The sequence below is a fragment of the Trichomycterus rosablanca genome, chromosome 25 (genome assembly GCF_030014385.1).
Source record: "Trichomycterus rosablanca isolate fTriRos1 chromosome 25, fTriRos1.hap1, whole genome shotgun sequence".
NCBI classification, from domain to species: domain Eukaryota; kingdom Metazoa; phylum Chordata; class Actinopteri; order Siluriformes; family Trichomycteridae; genus Trichomycterus; species Trichomycterus rosablanca.
Window position 1 is genome coordinate 3,675,412 of NC_086012.1, and position 22,596 is coordinate 3,698,007.

General features: G+C 41.6%; 1 protein-coding gene across 1 annotated transcript in view; it reads left to right on the forward strand.

The window, feature by feature from the left end:
• The window catches only part of ift80 (intraflagellar transport 80 homolog (Chlamydomonas)), a 46,431-nt gene that overhangs the window by 23,260 nt on the left and 575 nt on the right, over positions 1 to 22,596 (forward strand). Inside the window, exons 7-17 of the mRNA XM_062987365.1 lie at positions 9,441 to 9,620; positions 12,517 to 12,635; positions 13,472 to 13,546; positions 14,384 to 14,547; positions 14,784 to 14,848; positions 18,082 to 18,217; positions 18,385 to 18,532; positions 18,704 to 18,875; positions 20,834 to 20,923; positions 21,323 to 21,495; positions 22,460 to 22,583. Coding sequence (XP_062843435.1) covers positions 9,441 to 9,620; positions 12,517 to 12,635; positions 13,472 to 13,546; positions 14,384 to 14,547; positions 14,784 to 14,848; positions 18,082 to 18,217; positions 18,385 to 18,532; positions 18,704 to 18,875; positions 20,834 to 20,923; positions 21,323 to 21,495; positions 22,460 to 22,583 — 1,446 coding nt within the window. The remainder of the gene's footprint in view (positions 1 to 9,440; positions 9,621 to 12,516; positions 12,636 to 13,471; positions 13,547 to 14,383; positions 14,548 to 14,783; positions 14,849 to 18,081; positions 18,218 to 18,384; positions 18,533 to 18,703; positions 18,876 to 20,833; positions 20,924 to 21,322; positions 21,496 to 22,459; positions 22,584 to 22,596) is intronic.

A 22,596-nucleotide genomic window follows, 5' to 3' on the forward strand; every position in this document is an offset into this window, starting at 1 on the left:
ATCACTAAGAGGTGTGGCGTAGCACCACAAGCTCCAGCCCTACACCAGCACATTAGTGTTGTGTTATAGAATGTATGCATGACAGCTGGACTTCTACCACCTTTGCTTTGCCTGACAGTTCTTCTAAACACTGCCTCTGTGTGTGTGTGTGTGTGTGTGTGTGTGTGTGTCAGTCACATGCCACCCCACCGATTAGCATCTCGTGAGGAGAAACAGAGCAGGCTCCTCTCGGTCAGTGCAGACATATTTAACGTGGCTGATGTAATGGGCTGAATCAGCAGATAGTTCCACAGGGAGCCATTAGGCTCTGGCGTGCCATTAACCCATTCATCACTCACTCACTCACTCACTCACTCACTCACTCACACACACACACACACACTTACTCACTTATACACACACAAACACACACACACACACACTTACTCACTTATACACACACTGATGATTTTGATCATTCCAGTGGTTCCCAATCTTTTTTAGGATTAGGGCTTCCCTGTTAATATCTCCCCTGTTCACAGCACTCCATAATGCCTTTTAATGATTCACATGGTGGAAAACCAAAGCAACAATTAAAAGTGGGAGAAAGAAGAAGTAAAAAAGAGGTAAAGGGATTGAGGTAGACATGAGTAATTGAAATAGAGTGAAACGAAGAGGTAGCAAAGAGAAAGTTAAACAGTGGAAAAAATAAATCAGCAAGAAAGAAAAGTGGGTATAAAAAGGGAATAGAAAAACTAGAATAAAGAAAAAAAGAAAGAAAGAATGACATGAAAGAGAAGGAGAGAGATCAAAAAAGGGATGAAGCAAGGATGGAAAAAAGTAAGGAAAGGTTTTAGGGGGAGGAGAGAGGTCGAGGGAAATGAGGATGAGGTGAGAAGAGGTAAAAATGAGAGAGAGGAAGAGAGGGAGAGGTGGGAAGACCTAAGTGAAAGGTAGAAAAGAGAGAGAAAGTGTGAGCACGCAAGAAGTTTACAGCTCTTTCCTCTACAGCATGGAGAAGGATCACCTGCCAATCCTAACGGCAAACACATTCACAGCCAGAGAAATAGAGCAACGAGAAGCAGTGGGTAGGAAGGAGGACTCCCCCGAAAAGGAAAACCACACTGACAGTGGGACTGAATTTACTCAACTGTGTTTGGTTGTAACGTTAGAGCTTCTGGAACATACAGCATGTTGAAAGATGAAGCACATTCACATCCAAATAATTAAAAGATGTTTTTACACTGGGTGTAAGCCAGTTTTATTAAACAAATCTGTCTTTATTATTTATTATTTATCATTATATATTATTTTATACCAATATACAAACACTCAACTGTCCCTTCATCACTAGCATCAGGACACACACACACGCACATGCCAACACACTCTGTATCATTTTTTCCTTAAGCTGAAATTTTTTCAAACTTTACATTATGGTATAAAACCTTTTCTAGTTGGCACAGTTTTGTAGCAGTGTAAAAACGGTATGTCTATATTTTGTTAATTTTAGGTTTAGAATGTATTAAACCCATTAGGTCCTAATTGGTTCATTAAGACTCATTAGGCAGGTCAATAATTGTGGTTTGGAATTGTCAGCTCAACTCATGAAACTCCTGATTTTGACACTTTCCATCTAAATCTGCAAACAAACCTGTTCAGTTTAAAGAAGGGTATGTAGGTGAGGCAGCAGTCTAATGCACTTGCTCACTATCGGATCTTGAGTTTGAGTCTTGTTCCTGAAGGCTGGATGGGGTTTTTGGCACTGGTCAATGCACTGACACAAGTGGTGGAAGAGTACAAAAAGAGTAGTTGGTTGTCCGTGCGTGCTGGGGCTCTGTGTAAGAATCCACTGCTGACCGGTGTACATTTGTTGCAAGTGAAGGTGTTGTGAAACCAGCAGAGGGCGCCAGAGTGCACAGAGAAATTAAGAGTGTTTAAAATGGGACAATTTAAAAAGGTGAAAAAGTAATTTTATTCAGTAGGGGAGTGCATGTGCTTTGTTACTTTTTTGCAGTCGAACTTGTGCCAGCATGGGTCTATTTTTATCCAGCAGGATTTGTAGTCCAAAGTAATTTAAGCTGATAATACATCTTAACGCACCTGCACTGCCCACTTACAAAAAACAACTCCAAAAAACTGTAAACCAAATTTACTTCACAGAAACATCCAAAATCAGATCTTGGTATGAATCCCTAATGTAATTAACATCATATCATTTTCTCTCCAGATCTCCTAAAAGCTTTATGATATCTTGAAGCTGGTGTAGAGGTTTGATGGACATATTATTGGCTCTTCAGGGGCTGGGGGATGAATACTTTTTAAGGGCTCTGTAAAATCTCTTTTCATGTATTTAACTCCTAATTCTGTGTTTAAATATTTGTATATATATATTCACTTTATATATTAAAAAAATAATAATTCTACAGTATGTCTCCAGCATTGCTAAAAAGGCTTGAGAAATGCCCTTTCCTGTTCCAGTGAATGTTGATTGCAAAGACATGACTTCTGATCTTACATCACTGTGACTGAAATACCCACAGACACACTCTAAAATCCTATAAAAGCTACCACAGCTGCACGGGGGAAGATGATGGTGACTTAGTTCAGATAGCCAAGGTTTTGAAATAGGATGACAAGCAAGCTTGTGATCAGGTGTCCACATACTTTTGGCCATATTGTGTACTAATATGTGTCGCATTACACATCTAATACCTACATTTCTGTTGCTCTCCACACACACACACACACATACAAATCTCCTGAAATATGAGTCTAATAGCTCAATGTGTTAAAAGCATTAACCAAGCACTAATCCAAAAAGTTCTCCTCGGTCCGCTATCATGTGTCTTGGCTCATTGCAGCCTGGTGTATACATTGAGTCCCATCTGTGAGTCACGTGTCCTCTCCGGAGAGCCCTAAAGCCTGGCCACGCTGCCGTGTTTGCAGAAGAGTAGATGGAGCACTATTCTTTTTAAATGGCTTTGTTTGGAGCGGGTGGAGCTGCTCCAAGCACAGCTTGGCCCTTGTTTTGAAACAAAAAAAAGGTACAGTCAGCTCCTAACATACTATTAACTGACATAAATCTGTTCCAAGGAAACTGAACACTTGGAACACAACAGTATTTAGTAGTTAGTGCAACCTAATTTTGCCAGCACAACACCTATGAGTCCTCTCTTAAAATGATAGATGTTCTAGATGAATATAAAGCCAGGCACATGAGAACACTTCTTACAACACAATCCAAGCAGATCCTTCAGGCTCCTAGGTTTTCTCTTGTGGATTCTCCATTTCAGCTTACACTACAGCTATTTAATAGTGTTTTGGTCAGTAGACAGGGACGACCGTGTCCAAGGCTCAATCCTTAGATGTAAAGTCAGAGACGATCGCTCATCTATTGCTGCTGTTTGAGTTGGTCATCTTCTAGACCTTCATCAGTGGTCACAGGATGCTGCCCACGGGGCGCTGTTGGCTGGATGTTTTTGGTTGGTGGACTATTCTCAGTCTAGCAGTGACAGTGAGGTGTTTAAAAACTCCGACATCGTTGCTGTGTCTGATCCACTCATACCAGCACAACACACACTAACACACCACCACCATGTCAGTGTCACTGCAGTGCTGAGAATGATCCACCACCTAAATAATACCTGCTCTGTGGGGGTCCTGACCATTGAAGAACAGGGTGAAAGGGGGCTAACAAAGCATGCAGACAAACAGTAATGGTAAAACTTCAAAGTGCTTCTATATGGTAAGTGGAGCTGATAAAATGGACAGTGAGTGTAGAAACAAGGAGGAGGTTTTAATGTTATGGCTGATCAGTGTATATATATATATATATATATATATATATATATATATATATATATATATATACAGTGTATCACAAAAGTGAGTACACCCCTCACATTTCTGCAGATATTTAAGTATATCTTTTCATGGGACAACACTGACAAAATGACACTTTGACACAATGAAAAGTAGTCTGTGTGCAGCTTATATAACAGTGTAAATTTATTCCTCCCTCAAAATAACTCAATATACAGCTATTAATGTCTAAACCACCGGCAACAAAAGTGAGTACACCCCTTAGTGAAAGTTCCTGAAGTGTCAATATTTTGTGTGGCCACCATTATTTCCCAGAACTGCCTTAACTCTCCTGGGCATGGAGTTTACCAGAGCTTCACAGGTTGCCACTGGAATGCTTTTCCACTCCTCCATGACGACATCACGGAGCTGGCGGATATTCGAGACTTTGCGCTCCTCCACCTTCCGCTTGAGGATGCCCCAAAGATGTTCTATTGGGTTTAGGTCTGGAGACATGCTTGGCCAGTCCATCACCTTTACCCTCAGCCTCTTCAATAAAGCAGTGGTCGTCTTAGAGGTGTGTTTGGGGTCATTATCATGCTGGAACACTGCCCTGCGACCCAGTTTCCGGAGGGAGGGGATCATGCTCTGCTTCAGTATTTCACAGTACATATTGGAGTTCATGTGTCCCTCAATGAAATGTAACTCCCCAACACCTGCTGCACTCATGCAGCCCCAGACCATGGCATTCCCACCACCATGCTTGACTGTAGGCATGACACACTTATCTTTGTACTCCTCACCTGATTGCCGCCACACATGCTTGAGACCATCTGAACCAAACAAGTTAATCTTGGTCTCATCAGACCATAGGACATGGTTCCAGTAATCCATGTCCTTTGTTGACATGTCTTCAGCAAACTGTTTGCAGGCTTTCTTGTGTAGAGACTTCAGAAGAGGCTTCCTTCTGGGGTGACAGCCATGCAGACCAATTTGATGTAGTGTGCAGCGTATGGTCTGAGCACTGACAGGCTGACCCCCCACCTTTTCAATCTCTGCAGCAATGCTGACAGCACTCCTGCGCCTATCTTTCAAAGACAGCAGTTGGATGTGACGCTGAGCACGTGCACTCAGCTTCTTTGGACGACCAACGCGAGGTCTGTTCTGAGTGGACCCTGCTCTTTTAAAACGCTGGATGATCTTGGCCACTGTGCTGCAGCTCAGTTTCAGGGTGTTGGCAATCTTCTTGTAGCCTTGGCCATCTTCATGTAGCGCAACAATTCGTCTTTTAAGATCCTCAGAGAGTTCTTTGCCATGAGGTGCCATGTTGGAACTTTCAGTGACCAGTATGAGAGTGTGTGAGAGCTGTACTACTAAATTAAACACACCTGCTCCCTATGCATACCTGAGACCTAGTAACACTAACAAATCACATGACATTTTGGAGGGAAAATGACAAGCAGTGCTCAATTTGGACATTTAGGGGTGTAGTCTCTTAGGGGTGTACTCACTTTTGTTGCCGGTGGTTTAGACATTAATGGCTGTATATTGAGTTATTTTGAGGGAAGAATAAATTTACACTGTTATATAAGCTGCACACAGACTACTTTTCATTGTGTCAAAGTGTCATTTTGTCAGTGTTGTCCCATGAAAAGATATACTTAAATATCTGCAGAAATGTGAGGGGTGTACTCACTTTTGTGATACACTGTATATACAGTGTATCACAAAAGTGAGTACACTCCTCACATTTCTGCAAATATTTCATTATATCTTTTCATGGGACAACACTATAGACATGAAACTTGGATATAACTTAGAGTAGTCAGTGTACAGCTTGTATAGCAGTGTAGATTTACTGTCTTCTGAAAATAACTCAACACACAGCCATTAATGTCTAAATAGCTGGCAACATAAGTGAGTACACCCCACAGTGAACATGTCCAAATTGTGCCCAAATGTGTCGTTGTCCCTCCCTGGTGTCATGTGTCAAGGTCCCAGGTGTAAATGGGGAGCAGGGCTGTTAAATTTGGTGTTTTGGGTACAATTCTCTCATACTGGCCACTGGATATTCAACATGGCACCTCATGGCAAAGAACTCTCTGAGGATGTGAGAAATAGAATTGTTGCTCTCCACAAAGATGGCCTGGGCTATAAGAAGATTGCTAACACCCTGAAACTGAGCTACAGCATGGTGGCCAAGGTCATACAGCCGTTTTCCAGGACAGGTTCCACTCGGAACAGGCTTCGCCAGGGTCGACCAAAGAAGTCGAGTCCACGTGTTCGGCGTCATATCCAGAGGTTGGCTTTAAAAAATAGACACATGAGTGCTGCCAGCATTGCTGCAGAGGTTGAAGACGTGGGAGGTCAGCCTGTCAGTGCTCAGACCATACGCCGCACACTGCATCAACTCGGTCTGCATGGTCGTCATCCCAGAAGGAAGCTGACGCACAAGAAAGCCCGCAAACAGTTTGCTGAAGACAAGCAGTCCAAGAACATGGATTACTGGAACGCCCTGTGGTCTGACGAGACCAAGATAAGCTTGTTTGGCTCAGATGGTGTCCAGCATGTGTGGCGGCGCCCTGGTGAGAAGTACCAAGACAACTGTATCTTGCCTACAGTCAAGCATGGTGGTGGTAGCATCATGGTCTTGGGCTGCATGAGTGTTGCTGGCACTGGGGAGCTGCAGTTCATTGAGGGAAACATGAATTCCAACATGTACTGTGACATTCTGAAACAGAGCATGATCCCCTCCCTTCGAAAACTGGGCCTCATGGCAGTTTTCCAACAGGATAACGACCCCAAACACAACCTCCAAGATGACAACTGCCTTGCTGAGGAAGCTGAAGGTAAAGGTGATGGACTAAACCCAATTGAGCACCTGTGGCGCATCCTCAAGTGGAAGGTGGAGGAGTTCAAGGTGTCTAACATCCACCAGCTCCGTGATGTCATCATGGAGGAGTGGAAGAGGATTCCAGTAGCAACCTGTTCAGCTCTGGTGAATTCCATGCCCAGGAGGGTTAAGGCAGTGCTGGATAATAATGGTGGTCACACAAAATATTGACACTTTGGGCACAATTTGGACATGTTCACTGTGGGGTGTACTCACTTATGTTGCCAGCTATTTAGACATTAATGGCTGTGTGTTGAGTTATTTTCAGAAGACAGTAAATCTACACTGCTATACAAGTTGTACACTGACTACTCTAAGTTATATCCAAGTTTTAGTTCTATAGTGTTGTCCCATGAAAAGATATAATGAAATATTTGCAGAAATGTGAGGGGTGTACTCACTTTTGTGATACACTGTATATATATATATATATATATATATATATATATATATATATATATATATATATATATATTTAATGCACTTTAAAGAAGTGTTTGTGCGGATCAGTTAAAAATGACCTATTTTGGTCCCTGATACGAAAATTCAGCACCGCCGTTTGCATTGACTGACCACAACGGAAATAATACCTCAGATTCCAGTATGAAGACAGACTCGTCCTTGTGTGCCAACAGCTGCTGTAAAAAAGCTGGCGATTTTAGTTTTAAGTTTTGATACTTGTGTTTTTACACCGTGCCCTCCCTCTCTTCTGGTGCAGTCAGCCACCTGCACACATATATAAAAAAGGGCCGATTCTGCTGGGTCAGGGGTCACGGGATGGATGTGAGTGGTTTTTTGCTGCTGAGCGGCACGTGGGGGAACGACGCCCTCCCGATTACAGAGAGGGGGATTGTTCTAGGAGAGGGCGAGGGAGGGATTTGGAAAAGGCTAAAGTGAAGAGTTTAGACAATCTGTCCAAATGTCGAAGAGAAAAAGCTTGGGGGATTTGGAGCAATGCTGTAGAAAAGAGAGAACATTTGTCACTTTGTCATGTCCTATATTTCATTTTTTACACAGCTGCTGTATATACAGTACAGCCAGCTCTAGAATTATGAACATGAATAATCTATATCTATATTTATTCTAGACATATAGGTTATAAGTAAGATTAAAAAAATTGCACTTTTAGAAATTGAAATGTTGTAGAAAAAGCATGTTCTTTTTTAGTTTACATTGAATGTAAAATCACTGGCTGTCTCAGTGTGTGGAGTAAAAATATGAGGTGACACGAACACCATATGGTCTTAGTAGTTTATCACCAGGGAAAAGATTACAAAGTCCATAAATAAAATGAGGCTTAAGTGTGTTGAACTGTATACATCAGACAGTGGCTATAAATATACACAATATGGGCAAAAGTATTAGGACGCCTCACCATGAGCTTGTCGGACATTCTATTCCAAAACCGTGGACATTTATACTGAGTTGCTTTCTCTTTACTCTGTAGCTGTATTACTATCCTGTTTATTACTCTTCTGGGAAGTCTTTCTACCAGTGTGAATGTGGGAATTTGTGCTGATTCCATCAACAGAGTTAGTGAGGTCAGGCACTGTTGGAATTGGTACAGCTGGGTAGAGACCAAAGCTCTGTGTAGGCAACTGGAGCTCCCTTTCACACACCTAGTCAAAGTATCTATTTACAGGCCTTGCTTTGCGCTCAGAAACATAATCATGCTTTGTTTTAGAGATGGGACGATCGATCGGCTACGAATCGGTATCGGCCGATTTTTAATCAAAATATGCTATCGGCGATCGGCGATATTTCCTAAAAGTAGCCGATCCGATCGTGTGATATATAAAGACCATGTTAAGTTAACAGCTCAGTGGATTGATCCAGACTTTGAGCTACGAAGCACCAACCATCACATCACCATTCATCAACAATCGTACAGAAACCATCGTGAAAGCTCTTACGATGTAATTTTGCTGATTGTAATATTTACTTTAAAAAGATAATTCAACCCGGTCACATCTGAGTCGATTCTATCAGCACGTTATATAAACTCCTGGTTCACTTTGGTAAATCGTAAGCGGTTCTTACTTGTGATGTAGATGAGAACAGAAGACGTTACAGAGCCAATCCGAGGCAAAAGTTTATTCATTACCAAATTCGTTAGTTCAGGATGAACTTTTAGAAAACTTTTAGCTCCTTAGACGGAACGAGTCTGACTCGGTTACAGATCTGTGGTAATAGCAGTTTAATGAAGCTTTTTAATGTAAGAGAGTCACACAAAATGTTCTGTAGTAGCTGGTGTTTATTTAAAACCACGACATTTAATTAATAACAGTAAACACGGAGAGATAACTGAGAAGAGAAACTTACACTTCACATAAAAACGAATCAACTCATGAATCAATGAATCACTTATAGCGATACTGTGAACAAAGCGTATCTTCTAAAGGCACACACACACACGCACACGCGCGCTGCTCCGGTTTATCTTTACTGTGAGGCTCTTTTTAAGTTTATTTACTGCTAATCCCCCCCCCGATCGGAATCGGCTATCAGCCATCGGCCGATGTCCCTGAAAGGAGATCGGAGATCGGAATCGGTGCCAAAAACCCCGATCGGTCCATCTCTACTTTCTTTAAGTTCCTTCAGGATCAATAAAGTATCTATCTAATCTATCTATATCCATCCATCTGGGGAATTCTCCAAACTGTTGCCGTCTTAATGATGGGGTGAATCCCCCGGCCAGTTGAACCAATCTTTCCTCATTATCCGTCACCTAAATCCGTCTGTATTTCTATCCCTCTGTTTGCAGTGGTCATATGCTCTGGAGAAGCCTAACACAGGAAGTGTGTTCAGCCTGGCCTGGTCCGCTGATGGCACTCAGTTAGCAGGGGCGTGTGGGAATGGCCAGGTCATCTTTGCTCACGTGGTGGAACAGCGATGGGAGTGGAGGAACTTTGAGATCACGCTCACCAAGAGACGCACCATGCAGGTACACACCGTTAACAAAATGACAGATAAACTTGGAGCTCAGGTGGAGCAGTGGTAAAACACGCTAGCACACCATCTGGAATTAGTTGGTTGGAATGTCAGCTCTGCTACCGGGAGGCTGGGCGCCTGATTGGCTCGTTCGTAGGGAGGGTGCTGGAGGGGATTCCTCATTACTGATGCAGTTACGACCTCTGCTTGCTGATTGATGGCACGTGGACAGAGGCAAGGGATAATGGGATCAGGGTGTGACTCTCCATGCGCAAAGCTGATCCGCATATGAACCCGCCTCATGCGGGTGAAAAGATGAAGGCTCCTCAGTCAGGAGTGGAGGTGAACATCAGTAGAGAGGAAAGGTAATGCAATCAGTTAATTGGATACAACTAGATTGGGGGGGAAATGCAAAGACAGATAAACTTGATTAAGATGGGGGGGGGGGGGGGGGGGGGGGGCTTTTTCCACATAAAACTCTATAGGCCTTGTCTATAGTGCTTGGTAGCTGGTACCGACCCGTTTTACGACTCCCTGCGAAAAACAACACGTTGTTGTTGTTCCCTGCTTGGTTTTGATAGGGGCCTGCACCGTGTCAAAAACCCAAGCTCAGCAGCAGCAGCATCCTTCAAAATTCTTCCAGCTGCACCAAGCTCTTACAGACCTGCTGAAAGCTAAAAACCAGGGGACTGCACTCTGTTCCGATGTTTATATATAACCGTAGTGAGTCAGATAAGATCCCAACAGTGTAGTGAACTCTTAAGGGGGCTCCCGGTCCAGGACCGGCTGGCCAATTTCCCAGGTGTGTGGATTGTACTGTGCCAATTGCAAACTCATACATTAGTCAGAGTTGCTTTATCCCCCCCCCCCCCCCCCCTTTGTAAAATACAGTCACGTTGGTAAATTGCATTCTAGTTCACTAGACCACTGTTGAGCCCCTGAGGTCTCAAATTTGAATCTTAGGTGTGCCTTCAACCAGATGCTGGAACACGAAAACGTTGTTAATATCCAATTTGGGACCTGAAATAGGGGGAAATGAAAAATTAGAGGAAACAGACTAATAAGCCTAATAAGCCTAATAAGCAAAGTGGTTGTTCACAGGGTAAGAAAGTGGGTTTTAATATCTGGTTGAAGTCCAGAATGAAGAAAACTTCAGTTTAGCATGTTCTCCTGTACATTTTATAGCTCTGTGTAGGTAGAGTCCACAGCTGGCCAGTAAATATGAACCCAATAGAGGGGGCATGTGCTAGACTGCATGGATGTCATGCATAAAGTATATTTACATTTTTGGCATTTAGCAGACGCCTTTATCCAAAGCGACTTACAGTAGTGTGCCAGTATACAGTCTGAGCAATTGAAGGTTAAGGGCCTTGCTCAAGGGCCCAACAGCAGCAACCTGGCAGTGGTGTGGCTTGAACCAGCGACCTTTTGATTACTAGTCCAGTACTTTAACCGCATGGCTCCAAGTGCCCCCAACAACAGCACGGACCAACATCAGTGCTCAGCCATACAAATGCTCTTTTGACTGAATGTGCACTCATTCCCATAGACATACTTCAAAGTCTTGTGAGAAGCGGTCAGCAAGTAGAGAATGACAATGACAATGCAATTATTGGACATGTCTAAATAGTTCTTACACAAAAATAAGACCAGTGGCTGAAAAACCTTGAGACCTCTTGCAATATCCCTCATTCATTGGACTGCAAAACTTGATGACAACGGTCAGCTTGTCCGCCAGCGACCTGCACTGCCGTGTTTAAAGCTCAAGCAAACCACATGATCTTTTTTTAGTGTCGCTCACCCCTGTGCAAACGTAAACACACCCTTGTTATAAATAGCCGCTGCTAAATTAAGATCTGCAAAAGCCAAACCAATGTTTTTTTTTCTTTCCTCTTTACATTTATGTTTTCTTTTTATTTATGTGTATCCATGACTATTTTTATGAGCTATTTTATTCCACTGTGGTCATCTGTATTTATTTTTGGGTTTTGCCTGAACTAATTTAATCCAAAGTAAGGGGTAAAATAAGCCACACGTTTTCACTTGCCGATGCCGGAAAGGATTAGTATGAGTCATCATGACTTGCATTTTTTATGTCTAATACAATTTTGATGTCATGAAATGCTTCCTTTAGGTGAGAAAAATAAATAAAATATCAAAAAGTTCTAATTTTGACTCATCTGTAAGTATCCAGGTGCAAGTTTCTTTTTTTTTTTTTTGCAAATGTCACATAAGCACTGATGTTTCTCTTGTTTTGCACTAGTTGCCTCCTGGTTGTCCTCACATAAGGGGTAGACACATCTTTTGGGATGTTCTGAATGAGTTGTCGTTGGGCCCTTGTTAAAACCTTAATGCAGCGGTGGGCAAACTATGACCAGGCCACATACTGCCCGTTGGGCTATTTAATCTGGCTCATCGAGTATTTACAAAATGATATTATGGTTCATCCTCCCTATCTGCTACTGGCTTGGCACGTTTGGCATATTTTTAAACCCAGTTGGCATTTGAGCCAAAACGTTTACCCACCCCTGCCTTAAAGGGATGGCCACTCAATGAAAGATTCACCACTGTTCCACATTGTCTTTAATTTGGCTCTTACAGTGGTTCAGTGGAGCCCTAGAATCATTGGAATGGTTTTATACTGTGGTTTAAAATAAAAATCATATTTTGGCTGTCTGTGTTCAATTACAATTACATTTGTTTAATTGATTGAGTAACTAAGAAGGTGATGTGCATGTTGGGTCATTTAGTGTGAACAACTATACTAAGCATTCAGAATTGTGGTTATATTTTTTAACAGTGTGTACATTTAGAAATAATTTAGAACATGCAAACGTATTCATTTGACCATATATTTTAATGACGAAGCTTTGCACTTGTTAATGAATGCTTGTCTGTGTGCGGTTTAGGTGAGGAACGTTCTTGATGACGCGGTGGACGTCCTGGAGTTCAGAGATCGAGTTATCAAAGCATCGCTGTCTCATGGTCACCTCGTAGTAGCCACTTCTCTCCAGTGTTTAATCTACAGGTGTTTTATTATGACTGCACTCACCACATACTATCAACTGCAGCCTTCTCATTTGGGACACATTATAAAAAGAACCAACTGGTGCTCAGGATTCAAACCGGTGGGGTATCCACACAGACGTTATTGGTTATGTCTGCCAAACATGGAACAGGGTTCATCGGGAAGGGCGGCTTGAATGCAATAGCAGGCGAAAGAAAAAATGAGAGAAACCAATGCTACTGTATATGCTCGAAAGTGTTAATGGTAAAGAGGGAGAGGATAGACAGCAACATGATGAAAGGTACAGTTAGGGAAACAATAAACGAGTAATTAACAAGCCTGTAGCCCAAATAGAGGACAGAATGCTCTAGAGAAACACCATCCATATTCTTGGCAGTAGTTGGAATAGACGGCAATAATAATAATAATAATAATAATAAATGGGGGTGCTCAGGTAGCACAGCATGCAGCATTAAAATGAAAGACAATGTAATAAAATAATATGAATAATAGTTCTGACCACACGTTCTGATTGGTTTTAACACTTTTAACTGTGTTGTTGTATCTGATAATCTTCTAATCAATGCTGATCAATGGTTGCTAAGTAACAGTAACTGCCCTTACAGCTTCGGTCAACAGTTAAACCATTAATAATAGATGGGTATCGTATATGACTACACATGAACAGAGTAGCATTTCTACAAATATAAATACCACCCATTATTTATTTATTGTAGCACAGATTCTAGGCACAACAACTATTTTATTTAGTATTAGTATTTTTAGCTAGGTCTTATAATAGTGTCCCAGTAATAATGGTGTCATAATCCAGTATTTCTCCTGTTGTTCCTTGGTAGCACTAAAAACTGGAACACGCCACTGATCTTTGATCTGAAGGAGGGCACAGTCAGTCTTATCCTTCAAGCTGCGAGGTGAGACTTCACTTTTACTATCTTGTCCATCTCTCTCTGTTACACACAGCGAGTTATGCCCTGTCTTAAGGTGTCTGAGGGAGGAGAGCTTGGATGGGGGGGTAACCACCTAGCCGTGCAGTAGGGATTCCTGTCTGGTCAACAGGACCAGCATCAGTGCTCAGGCATACAAATGATCTTTTGACTGAATGTGCACAAATTCCCATAGACATACATCAAAGTCCTGTGAGAAGAAGAGGTCACTCTATTTTAATAGCATTTGTTTTTCAAATGAATGTCCCACAAGCTTATGGTCAGGTGTCGAAATACTTTTGGCTATATAGTGTATAAATTAATGGCTAATAACAAACATGCTGATGTTATATGAAGACTGGTATTGATACATCGATCAGACCCCCTATTTTCTGTATCAAGGGCTTCCTCGTCACACACCTGCCAAAGTCGTGTGTAATGGTAACCAGCAGTGGAGAACATTGAACCGAGACCTGCTCATATGGAAAAGTGATCTCCATCAGTCACTGGCTGTACTGGTTTGACTTATTGTTCATCAGCTCAGCTAAATGAAAGCTCTAGGATTGTTCTGAGCTTTTCTTCCCTCTCTTTTGCAAGCTCATTTGGCAGAAAAGTAATTGCCGCTCCGGGTTCGTTGTTCTCATCCATTTGGAAAGGAAATGGTTTGCAACAACTGAGACGTTTTTAAGCACCAGTACAAATTAAAGGCTCTCGTTTTGGTTTTTGAAAGTTTCACTTATGGTCACGCTTTATGGCAAATCCTTAAATTTTTCCCTCTTTTTCTTATTGTTTTGTTTCCCTGTTTTGCATTTTCTCTCTATGTAGTCATTTTCTGTTGGTGGATGGAGGAGGCATCTACGTGTACTCCTATGAAGGACGTCTCGTCTCTGCTCCCAAGTTCCCAGGCATGAGGACGGATATTTTGAACGCACAGACTGTCTCACTGAGCAATGATACCATCGCTATACGAGACAAGACCGATGAGAAAGGTTCGACACGTTTAAACCGTTCAGTTTGCTTAAGCTACATGAGGTATAATTGTTTCAGTCAATTATATAAACATAAAGTTCATCTGGATGGTAGGTGTGCCTAATAAAGTGCTCGGTTAGTGTATTTGTAACACTGTAGATTTTTAGAAAACATACAAATGAAAGTATGTAATCATGTCAGATTTGTATAAGACAATCATTCAGATTTCCATACCTCTCTCTCTGTTCTATTCCAGTTGTCTATCTGTTCGATGCTCAAACTGGAAAAGCCATCTCTGATGGCAAACCTATAACCCACAAGGTAACTCATGTTTGTCATTTTTCCAACCCAAAATATACAATCAGCTTTACAATTATTGTTACCCCTGGTGAAGTACCCCTTTACAATCACCTACAGGTTAAGTAATTCCTAAGAAGTCTTGCTTGACTGTGTACGTCTTCATTAGGATATGGCTATCGATTGGTTATGTCTAAGGAGGTGGGTTTAGATGGCCAAGTCTCTCTGATGGACTGGTATCTTGTCCGGGGTGTTTACTGCATTGCACTCAGTGATCAGAATTAGATTTATTGGCCAAGTATGTGGCTACACACAAGGAATTTGGTTCAGGCTAATGGTATCTCTCTAGTATAAATACAGTATACAAGCAATGTATGCATTAAGAACAAAAATATACAAACTATAAGACTATATACAGGCAATATACAGATATGTAAGTTAGCAGCGTGTGAAATATTTACAAAAACAGTAAAGTGCACAGCATGTAGGATGAGTACTACAAAGTGTAGTCAATTGGCAGCAGGTGATTTGGGCAAACCAGACCTACTGAGACCCTGACGAGGAAAAAGCGATGGTAACACATGAAAATAAATGAATGACTGAAAGTTCCACGGAAGCCAAATTCATATAGTCATTAATCAGCATTGGAAAAATAATAAAATACAATAATCAGACAGTGAGTTTATAATAATTTCAGTCTTACATTGTCCAGATTTTAATATTTTTAAATTTGTTGCAATAAAGTGAGAATTAGTGTATATGTACAAAATGTTTTGTAAAAAGTGTTTGGGTATTACTATGTTTTTTTTTTTTAATACTTTCTCTTTAATGTATCTTGGAGTGAATATAAACTGCTTAAGCCAGTTTTAAAACACGCTTAGGAAAACTAACTGTAGGTTTTGGCGCCACCCAGAGGGCACTGTGGTGCCTGCAAGACAGTAATTAGTTTGGAAAACTAATAAAAGTAGGAAGGAAAGTCGAGTCAAGGCTGGTTTACTAGCGTGTGTATGTGTGTGTGTATGAGTGTGTGTGTGTGTGTGTGTGTGTCTGTGTGTGTGTCTGTGTGTGTGTCTGTGTGTGTGTGTGTTGCCGAAGCTCAAGTTACAATATAAGAATAAAAAAGATGTGTCTAGATTCATTATATTTTTTGTTGTTCTTTGAGGGTGTTAAATCTATGATTTGCTTTTGTTAATACAGTGATGAGTGAATTATCTACACACAGTATGGTATTTCACTTTGTACTTATAAATTCTTGTAAATATAACCAAAAATATACAACTTATTTTAAGCAGTCCAAAAATGACCATAAATGAACAACACAGGTGAGGCAAATACATCTTAGATCATTCACTACAAGAACTAATAAGCTTTTTTGCAAATGTGTGGTTTGGTTCTGACCAATTTTTTAGTAGACTGTCTTTTAATTCCCATGGGTCCCAATATCGGACATGCAATTTCCAAATAAAATCTTTAGATTTTTAATGTAAGAAATAAGCTTTTTCCATTATTATGTCAAAATATTACAATAGGAAAAATGTTACTAAAAACAACAGTGATTTTAAAATAATTTAGGACGTGTATTCAGTTTAAAACAGTACAAATATAATCATATTTTCAATTGAAAATTGGGACGGGTGTGTTTATCACAGTGTTACAATATTCTGCTAATCTATAGCTAATAGTTATTATCCTGGTCAGGGTTGCAGTGTTTATTGGTGTTCATTAGGAAACGCTGGGCGCAAGGCAGGGATACCCTAAATAGTACCCGTCCACACCGGTGGCACGGATGAGTCTCAGACTTTTGTCTCTGGTCTTGGCAGTGGTGGGCCGGAGCACCCATAATTTAAATACGTTTAGCCTCGGTTATTATTTGTAATTTCCATATCAGTGTGTTGTTTTATGGCACACTCACAGGATTAGAGAGACCGGGGTCCTGGGCAGGAGTTGGTGGGGGAGCCAAAATCAGCAGTTACTGTTTGTCAGCATGTGTGTGCACTCTCGCCAGCACTCCTCAAGTGCAGCTTTAAAACCCAGGAGTGCTCAAGTGAGAGCCAGCTGGATTTGTCCTTTACGTAAACTTATCCAAACTTCTTCACTGAGCTCCCAAACACACACACACACACACACACACACACACACACTCTTACTCTCTGAGTTTTGGAGCTTCAGTGAGGGGTGGGGAGTCTGAAGCCCAGGAAAGCCTTCTCCCATCCTGTGCTGTTCTCATGACTTGGGATTTTCAATTTTTCGAAATGCTGATTCTGCTGCAACTGGGAATTCCCACTAGAAAGGTCGGGATGGTCTCAGCATTCCCGAGTTAGGCAGATGATGTCATATCACAATTGCTCATACTCATATTTGCTACAGTGATAAAGTCTAAACCCTCAATTTTAAATGTATGGTGGTATTTGTTTTTATATCAGTGAACATACAAACCCAGCAGCTAATTATATCTGAAGCATCGAGCTCCACAGCTGTGTGGGCACATTTCACAACGTTCACTGGCAAGTCAAGAACTGCTTCTAAACTGCATCATGCCTGAAGACACGATAAATTCAATAAACCATCAGTGCAGGAATACACGCCTGCTTGGTCCACATCCTACAGCCAGATGTTCTTATAATCTCAAAATATTTAATTGTTATATTTCATTATGCTGTATTTTGTTGTACATGGGAGTTGAAGGTCATGTGTCCACTATATGGCCAAACTTTGTGAAACTACCATTTCTGATTGTTGAGGTTTTAGCCACACCCATTTCTTTTACACATTATGGAAGATATATTCTGTAAAAATAAATGATATGCTTCCAACTCTTTGGCAGTAGTTTAAGGAAAGCTCTTTCCTATTCCAGCAAGCTAGGCCCAGTAAATGTTATGACAAACATGCTGTAAAGGAACACCAGTGACCTGTACAGAGCCCTGACCTTAAGCCAGCTGAGAACCTTTGCGGTGAATTGGAATGTTGTGAGCCAGACCTTCTCTTCCAACATTACTGCCTGCTAATATACGAGTTTGAATCTCAGCTGTACTATTGACTGGCCAGACGCCTACACAGGGACAGTGGTTAAGCAGGGATTCCTAATTGCTGCTGAATTTACGGCCTCTGCTGGCAGGTTTAGGGACCTGCACAAGGGGTGGTTGATCGCGGATGGCAGTGCGCGACTGTTCATATGCAAAACCTGCCATTTCTCTCACTCTGTTACTCCAAATGTATCTCTAACCATCTGTCTCATTGCTCTTATCTCTGTCTGTCAGATGGAGTTAATGAAAATTGCCCTTGACCAGTGTGGACCCTCTACTGACAGGAAGATTGCTCTGATTGACAAGAACCGTGACCTTTACCTGACCTCAGTGCGCAGACTGGGCCGAGAGCAGAGCGTGCACAAGATCGGTGAGATCACTGGCGTAACCTTTAGACCAGCAACAATCAACTATAGCGTTTTTATGATGCGCTTGTTAGATTTATAAAGCCCAAGATGAAAAGAGGGCGTATGGTCACCCTAGTTAATCCACCGTGTTCTCAGTTTGTTTTCCCTTTGTTTTCTTCTGTTGTTTTAGGCTCCATGGTTCATACTATGGCCTGGAATGATTCAGCAAACATCCTGTGTGGGATCCAAGACAACCAGTTTACGGTGTGGTACTATCCCAGCGTTGTGTTTGTAGACAAGGACCTGCTACCCAATGCACACTTGACCAAGGATGCCAGGTAAGTCACATTCACTCACACATGAGTAAGGAAGGCTTGAGCCTCAACCTTCAACATGTTAGGAACACTGTTCCTCAGCTAGTGATTTCCAGGACAGTGCATGATATTATTAAAAGATTCTGGTGAAATCTCTGTGTATAATGAGTGTGGTTTTTTCCTTCCCTCTTGTAGCGAGTTTGGCCGCTCTCCACACATCCTTAACTTTGTAGGAACACAGGTGACAGTGAGAAGGGCCGATGGTTCATTGTTGTACAGTGGCGTGCCATCTTACCCTACCATGCTACATGAGTACACGATCTCTAATCGCTGGCAGGATGCCGTCCATCTCTGCCGCTTCGCCAAGGTATACTTGTTTGCTGTTTTATTTCACACTTGATGAATTTAAACGTATTTTATTTTCTGTCCTATGCTATATAAATTGCAGCACCTATTACACTGTCAACCATCACCTCATGCAGACTAGCACCCACCCTGTCTGTCATGTGTTACGCCACCTGTGTTCTGTTATCATATTATATTATTTTGCTGCTCGTGCTGTCATCCTGACCAGACAATTGGCATCATTGGTGCAATGCCAGTGAGGTCACCCCATGTGGCCTATTCTCACTCCGAAACAACCAGTTGTGCCTGTAGAGCACCCAGTCTCAGCAGTGGTGCCTTGCATAATAGACTTCTACGCTACCCAGGCTCCCCTGGTGGCCCTAATCATGTGGTGTGCAAATGAGTCTTGACCAGATTGCAGAGTGCACCCCTGGTTTACCTGAGGGTACTAGAGAGGGTATGTGAGGCCTCGCCAGTGGTTTCTAAATGTGTTTCTAATTAGCTAGTGACACAATTTACCGTACAGAGCTAACCTCCACCCTGCTCTAAGTGCACACAGCTGCTAACTGTGCTTACTCTCTCACTCCCAGCATAATAATGTTTTGCCCACAGATCCCAACAGAACTCCAATAAAAAGGGGCAATATGACATTATACAGCAATTAGTACAGACCACAGAACTGGATAAGTTCTAGGCACCCTAGTGTTCTGATTTTCTCTACCCTTGGTACACAATATAGTATGTAAACACCTGGTTTAAAAAAAAATGGGTTATGTCTTGTGAATCTCATCTGTGCTATTTGATTAGTCAGGGGTTTACACATACATGATTGGCTTTGTCTGAGGGAGAGGGGCAGGCTGAACAGCCTAGCCATTGGGAGGTGCACTTGCCTGTGCTGGTCCCAAGCCTGGATATAAGAAAGAGAATTCAGGGTAAAAACTGTAAAAAATAAATATCATTCTATTTGTCATATTCTTTTTTCTCCATAGAACTTAAACGTCAGGTTGGAGTTTAGGGTTGCAAAGGGATTGTTGGGAAATGTAGTGGTGGTGGTGGTGGTGTTTGGAGGGGGAGGTTGGAGTTTCTGGATTTCTGGTAAATGCAGTGGCGTGGCTTTTCCGGAAGATAGAATGAATGTGGTGGAGGAGGGTAATTTGGTTGTCCAGAATCTGGGGAAAAAGTGGTCTGGGGTGGTTGAGTTTTACTCGACCACCTGCTGGGACAAACCCATCATGTGCCACAGGGCAGTGACGTAATCTTGATTAATGACTTCAGTACTTGGGATCTACAATTATTTGAACAAAATGCACTAAACATTGGCTTCTGGCCACAGATAGGTGTGATAAGTAGTACAAGAATGTTTTTCAAAGTGGCTGCGCTGATTTACATTATTAAAATGAGCTGATGATGAATGCAACAGCATTTGAATAGTTTTGCTGTATTTCTGGGTGCTGGACTGATAAGCATGTGGTTATAATAGTTGTCAGAATTAAAATTGGTATAACATTCATTAATGGTCGAGGCCCCGTGATGGATTGGTGTCCTAGAGTGTGCTGCTGCGTTGTGCCGGGGTTTACAGGGAAGCCGGACCAGCCGCGGTCCTGACCAGGATAAAACAGTGATAAAACAAAAAATATATGTCGAATATATAGAATGGTGTGGTGAATTACAAGGACGGTGAAGCTGATAACAGAGCATGTTTGCATTGATTCTCCTCTGGTACTGTGATATTTCTGAACTTTTGTCCTGCTTGGACAATAAATGAGCTTGATTCATCCTGGTTCATCCTGGTTCATGCATATTTCTACTTCATAAATCAATTATAATAACTGTCTGTAACAGTGAGCAACTTTATGTCCCTTTTGAACCTATTTTAGGTGGATTATGAATATGGTACTGAATAAAAAGTCATATATACTTGTAATGTTTTTAGGTATTTTAACTATCTGTTGCTGAACATTTTGTGTCTGTCTTCTACAGGATCAGGCACTGTGGGCATGTCTGGCTGGCATGGCCATGGCTAGCCGGGATCTTAACACAGCTGAGGTAGCCTATGCAGCTCTTAGAGAGGTAAGTGATATTGTGTAAGATGATGATGATATGCCTTCTTAAACCCATTTAGGACTGAACGACCAAATTCATATAGTGAATCTATAGAATTATGTATCAGGAGCTTAGGATGAAACATTACATTATGCAGCATGCTATATACGCACCTACACTATGAAATTACAACATGAAAAATATATGCTGAAAATATATCTACTGATACCCTCCTGTTTATTTACTTCTAATCAACATAACGGTCACAGCTGGTTTGTTTTAACGTAAGTAGAATAGCGCCCCCTTGTGATTCAAGCTTTAGGCAGCTACCTACACCACGCAAGAACTGAGTCTTCATGTTTGTGTGCTGAATTTGTGTTTGTCAAATGAGAAACAGTAATCACTCTTTTTCTCCTGTGTGTGTAGTTGGATAAGGTTCAGTATATAAAGTTTATAAAGGACTTACCCTCCAGGGAATCTACTCTGGCCCACACACTGCTGTTTTGTGGACAAACACAGGAAGCTGAAGCTATATTACTGCAGGCAGGCCTCATATACCAGGCCATTCAGATCCAGATTGACCTCTTCAACTGGGAGAGGTTAGATGCTGCATGTGCTTTACTGTGTGTGTGTGTGTGTGTGTGTGTGTGTGTGTGTGTGTGTGTGTGTGTGTGTGTGTGTGTGTGTGTGTGTGTGTGTGTGTGTGTGTGTGTGTGTGTGTGTGTGTGTGTGTGTAAGGGTTCATTTATGTGAGTGAATGCTTTCATATGTGAGTATTTATGCTTGTTGTATTCATGTGAGTGTTTATACATTTCATATGTGTGAATGTTAATGTGTGTAAGTGTTTGAGTGTTCATGCATGTCAGTATTCATGTGAGTGTTTATACATTTCATACATGTGAGTGTTAATGTGTGGAAGTGTTTGTAAGTGTTCATGCATATTAAAGCAATAAGCCACGAGAGGCCGTGCATTACTGTGATTTTAGCATGGGGGTGACGTTTTTAAAACGTTTTTAAAACTTCTTTCCCCGTGCTAAAATCATAGCAGTAATGCACGGTCTCGAGTGGCTTATTGCTTTTATAAAACGGCGGTCAACATAAAATATAATAAATACAACAATGTTTAATTCATAAATGTATTTATTGTGTATAAACTTACAATAAAGCGTTCTTCCGCGACGCAAAATAGTTCGATTAACAGTGTTGCTAGGCAACATGAGGGCGAAAATAACATTAACTTTTTCTATTCAGTGGCGTATTAATATGGAATGATGTGAGGTGGTCCTAGGTGTGCGTTTATCGGGGATTTTACAACGGCTTCGAACGCGGCTCAGCCAATCAGATTTTAGGACCGGAACTATCCGTTTTATAAAAGTGTTTATACATTTCATACATGTGAGTGTTAATGTGTGGAAGTGTTTGTAAGTGTTCATGCATGTAAGTGTTTATACATTTCATACAGGTAAGTGTTAATGCGCATATGTGTTTGTGAGTGTTCATGCATGTTAGTATTCATGTGAGTGTTAATGCGTCTGATACACACCAATGCTGCTGTCTCCTTAGGGCTCTGGAACTAGCGGTGAAGCACAAAACCCATGTGGACACCGTCCTCGCTCACAGACAGAAGTACCTGCAAAACTTCGACAGAGAAGAGACCAACAAAAGGTTCCTGCAGTACTCTGAAGGGGTAACTCTACCGC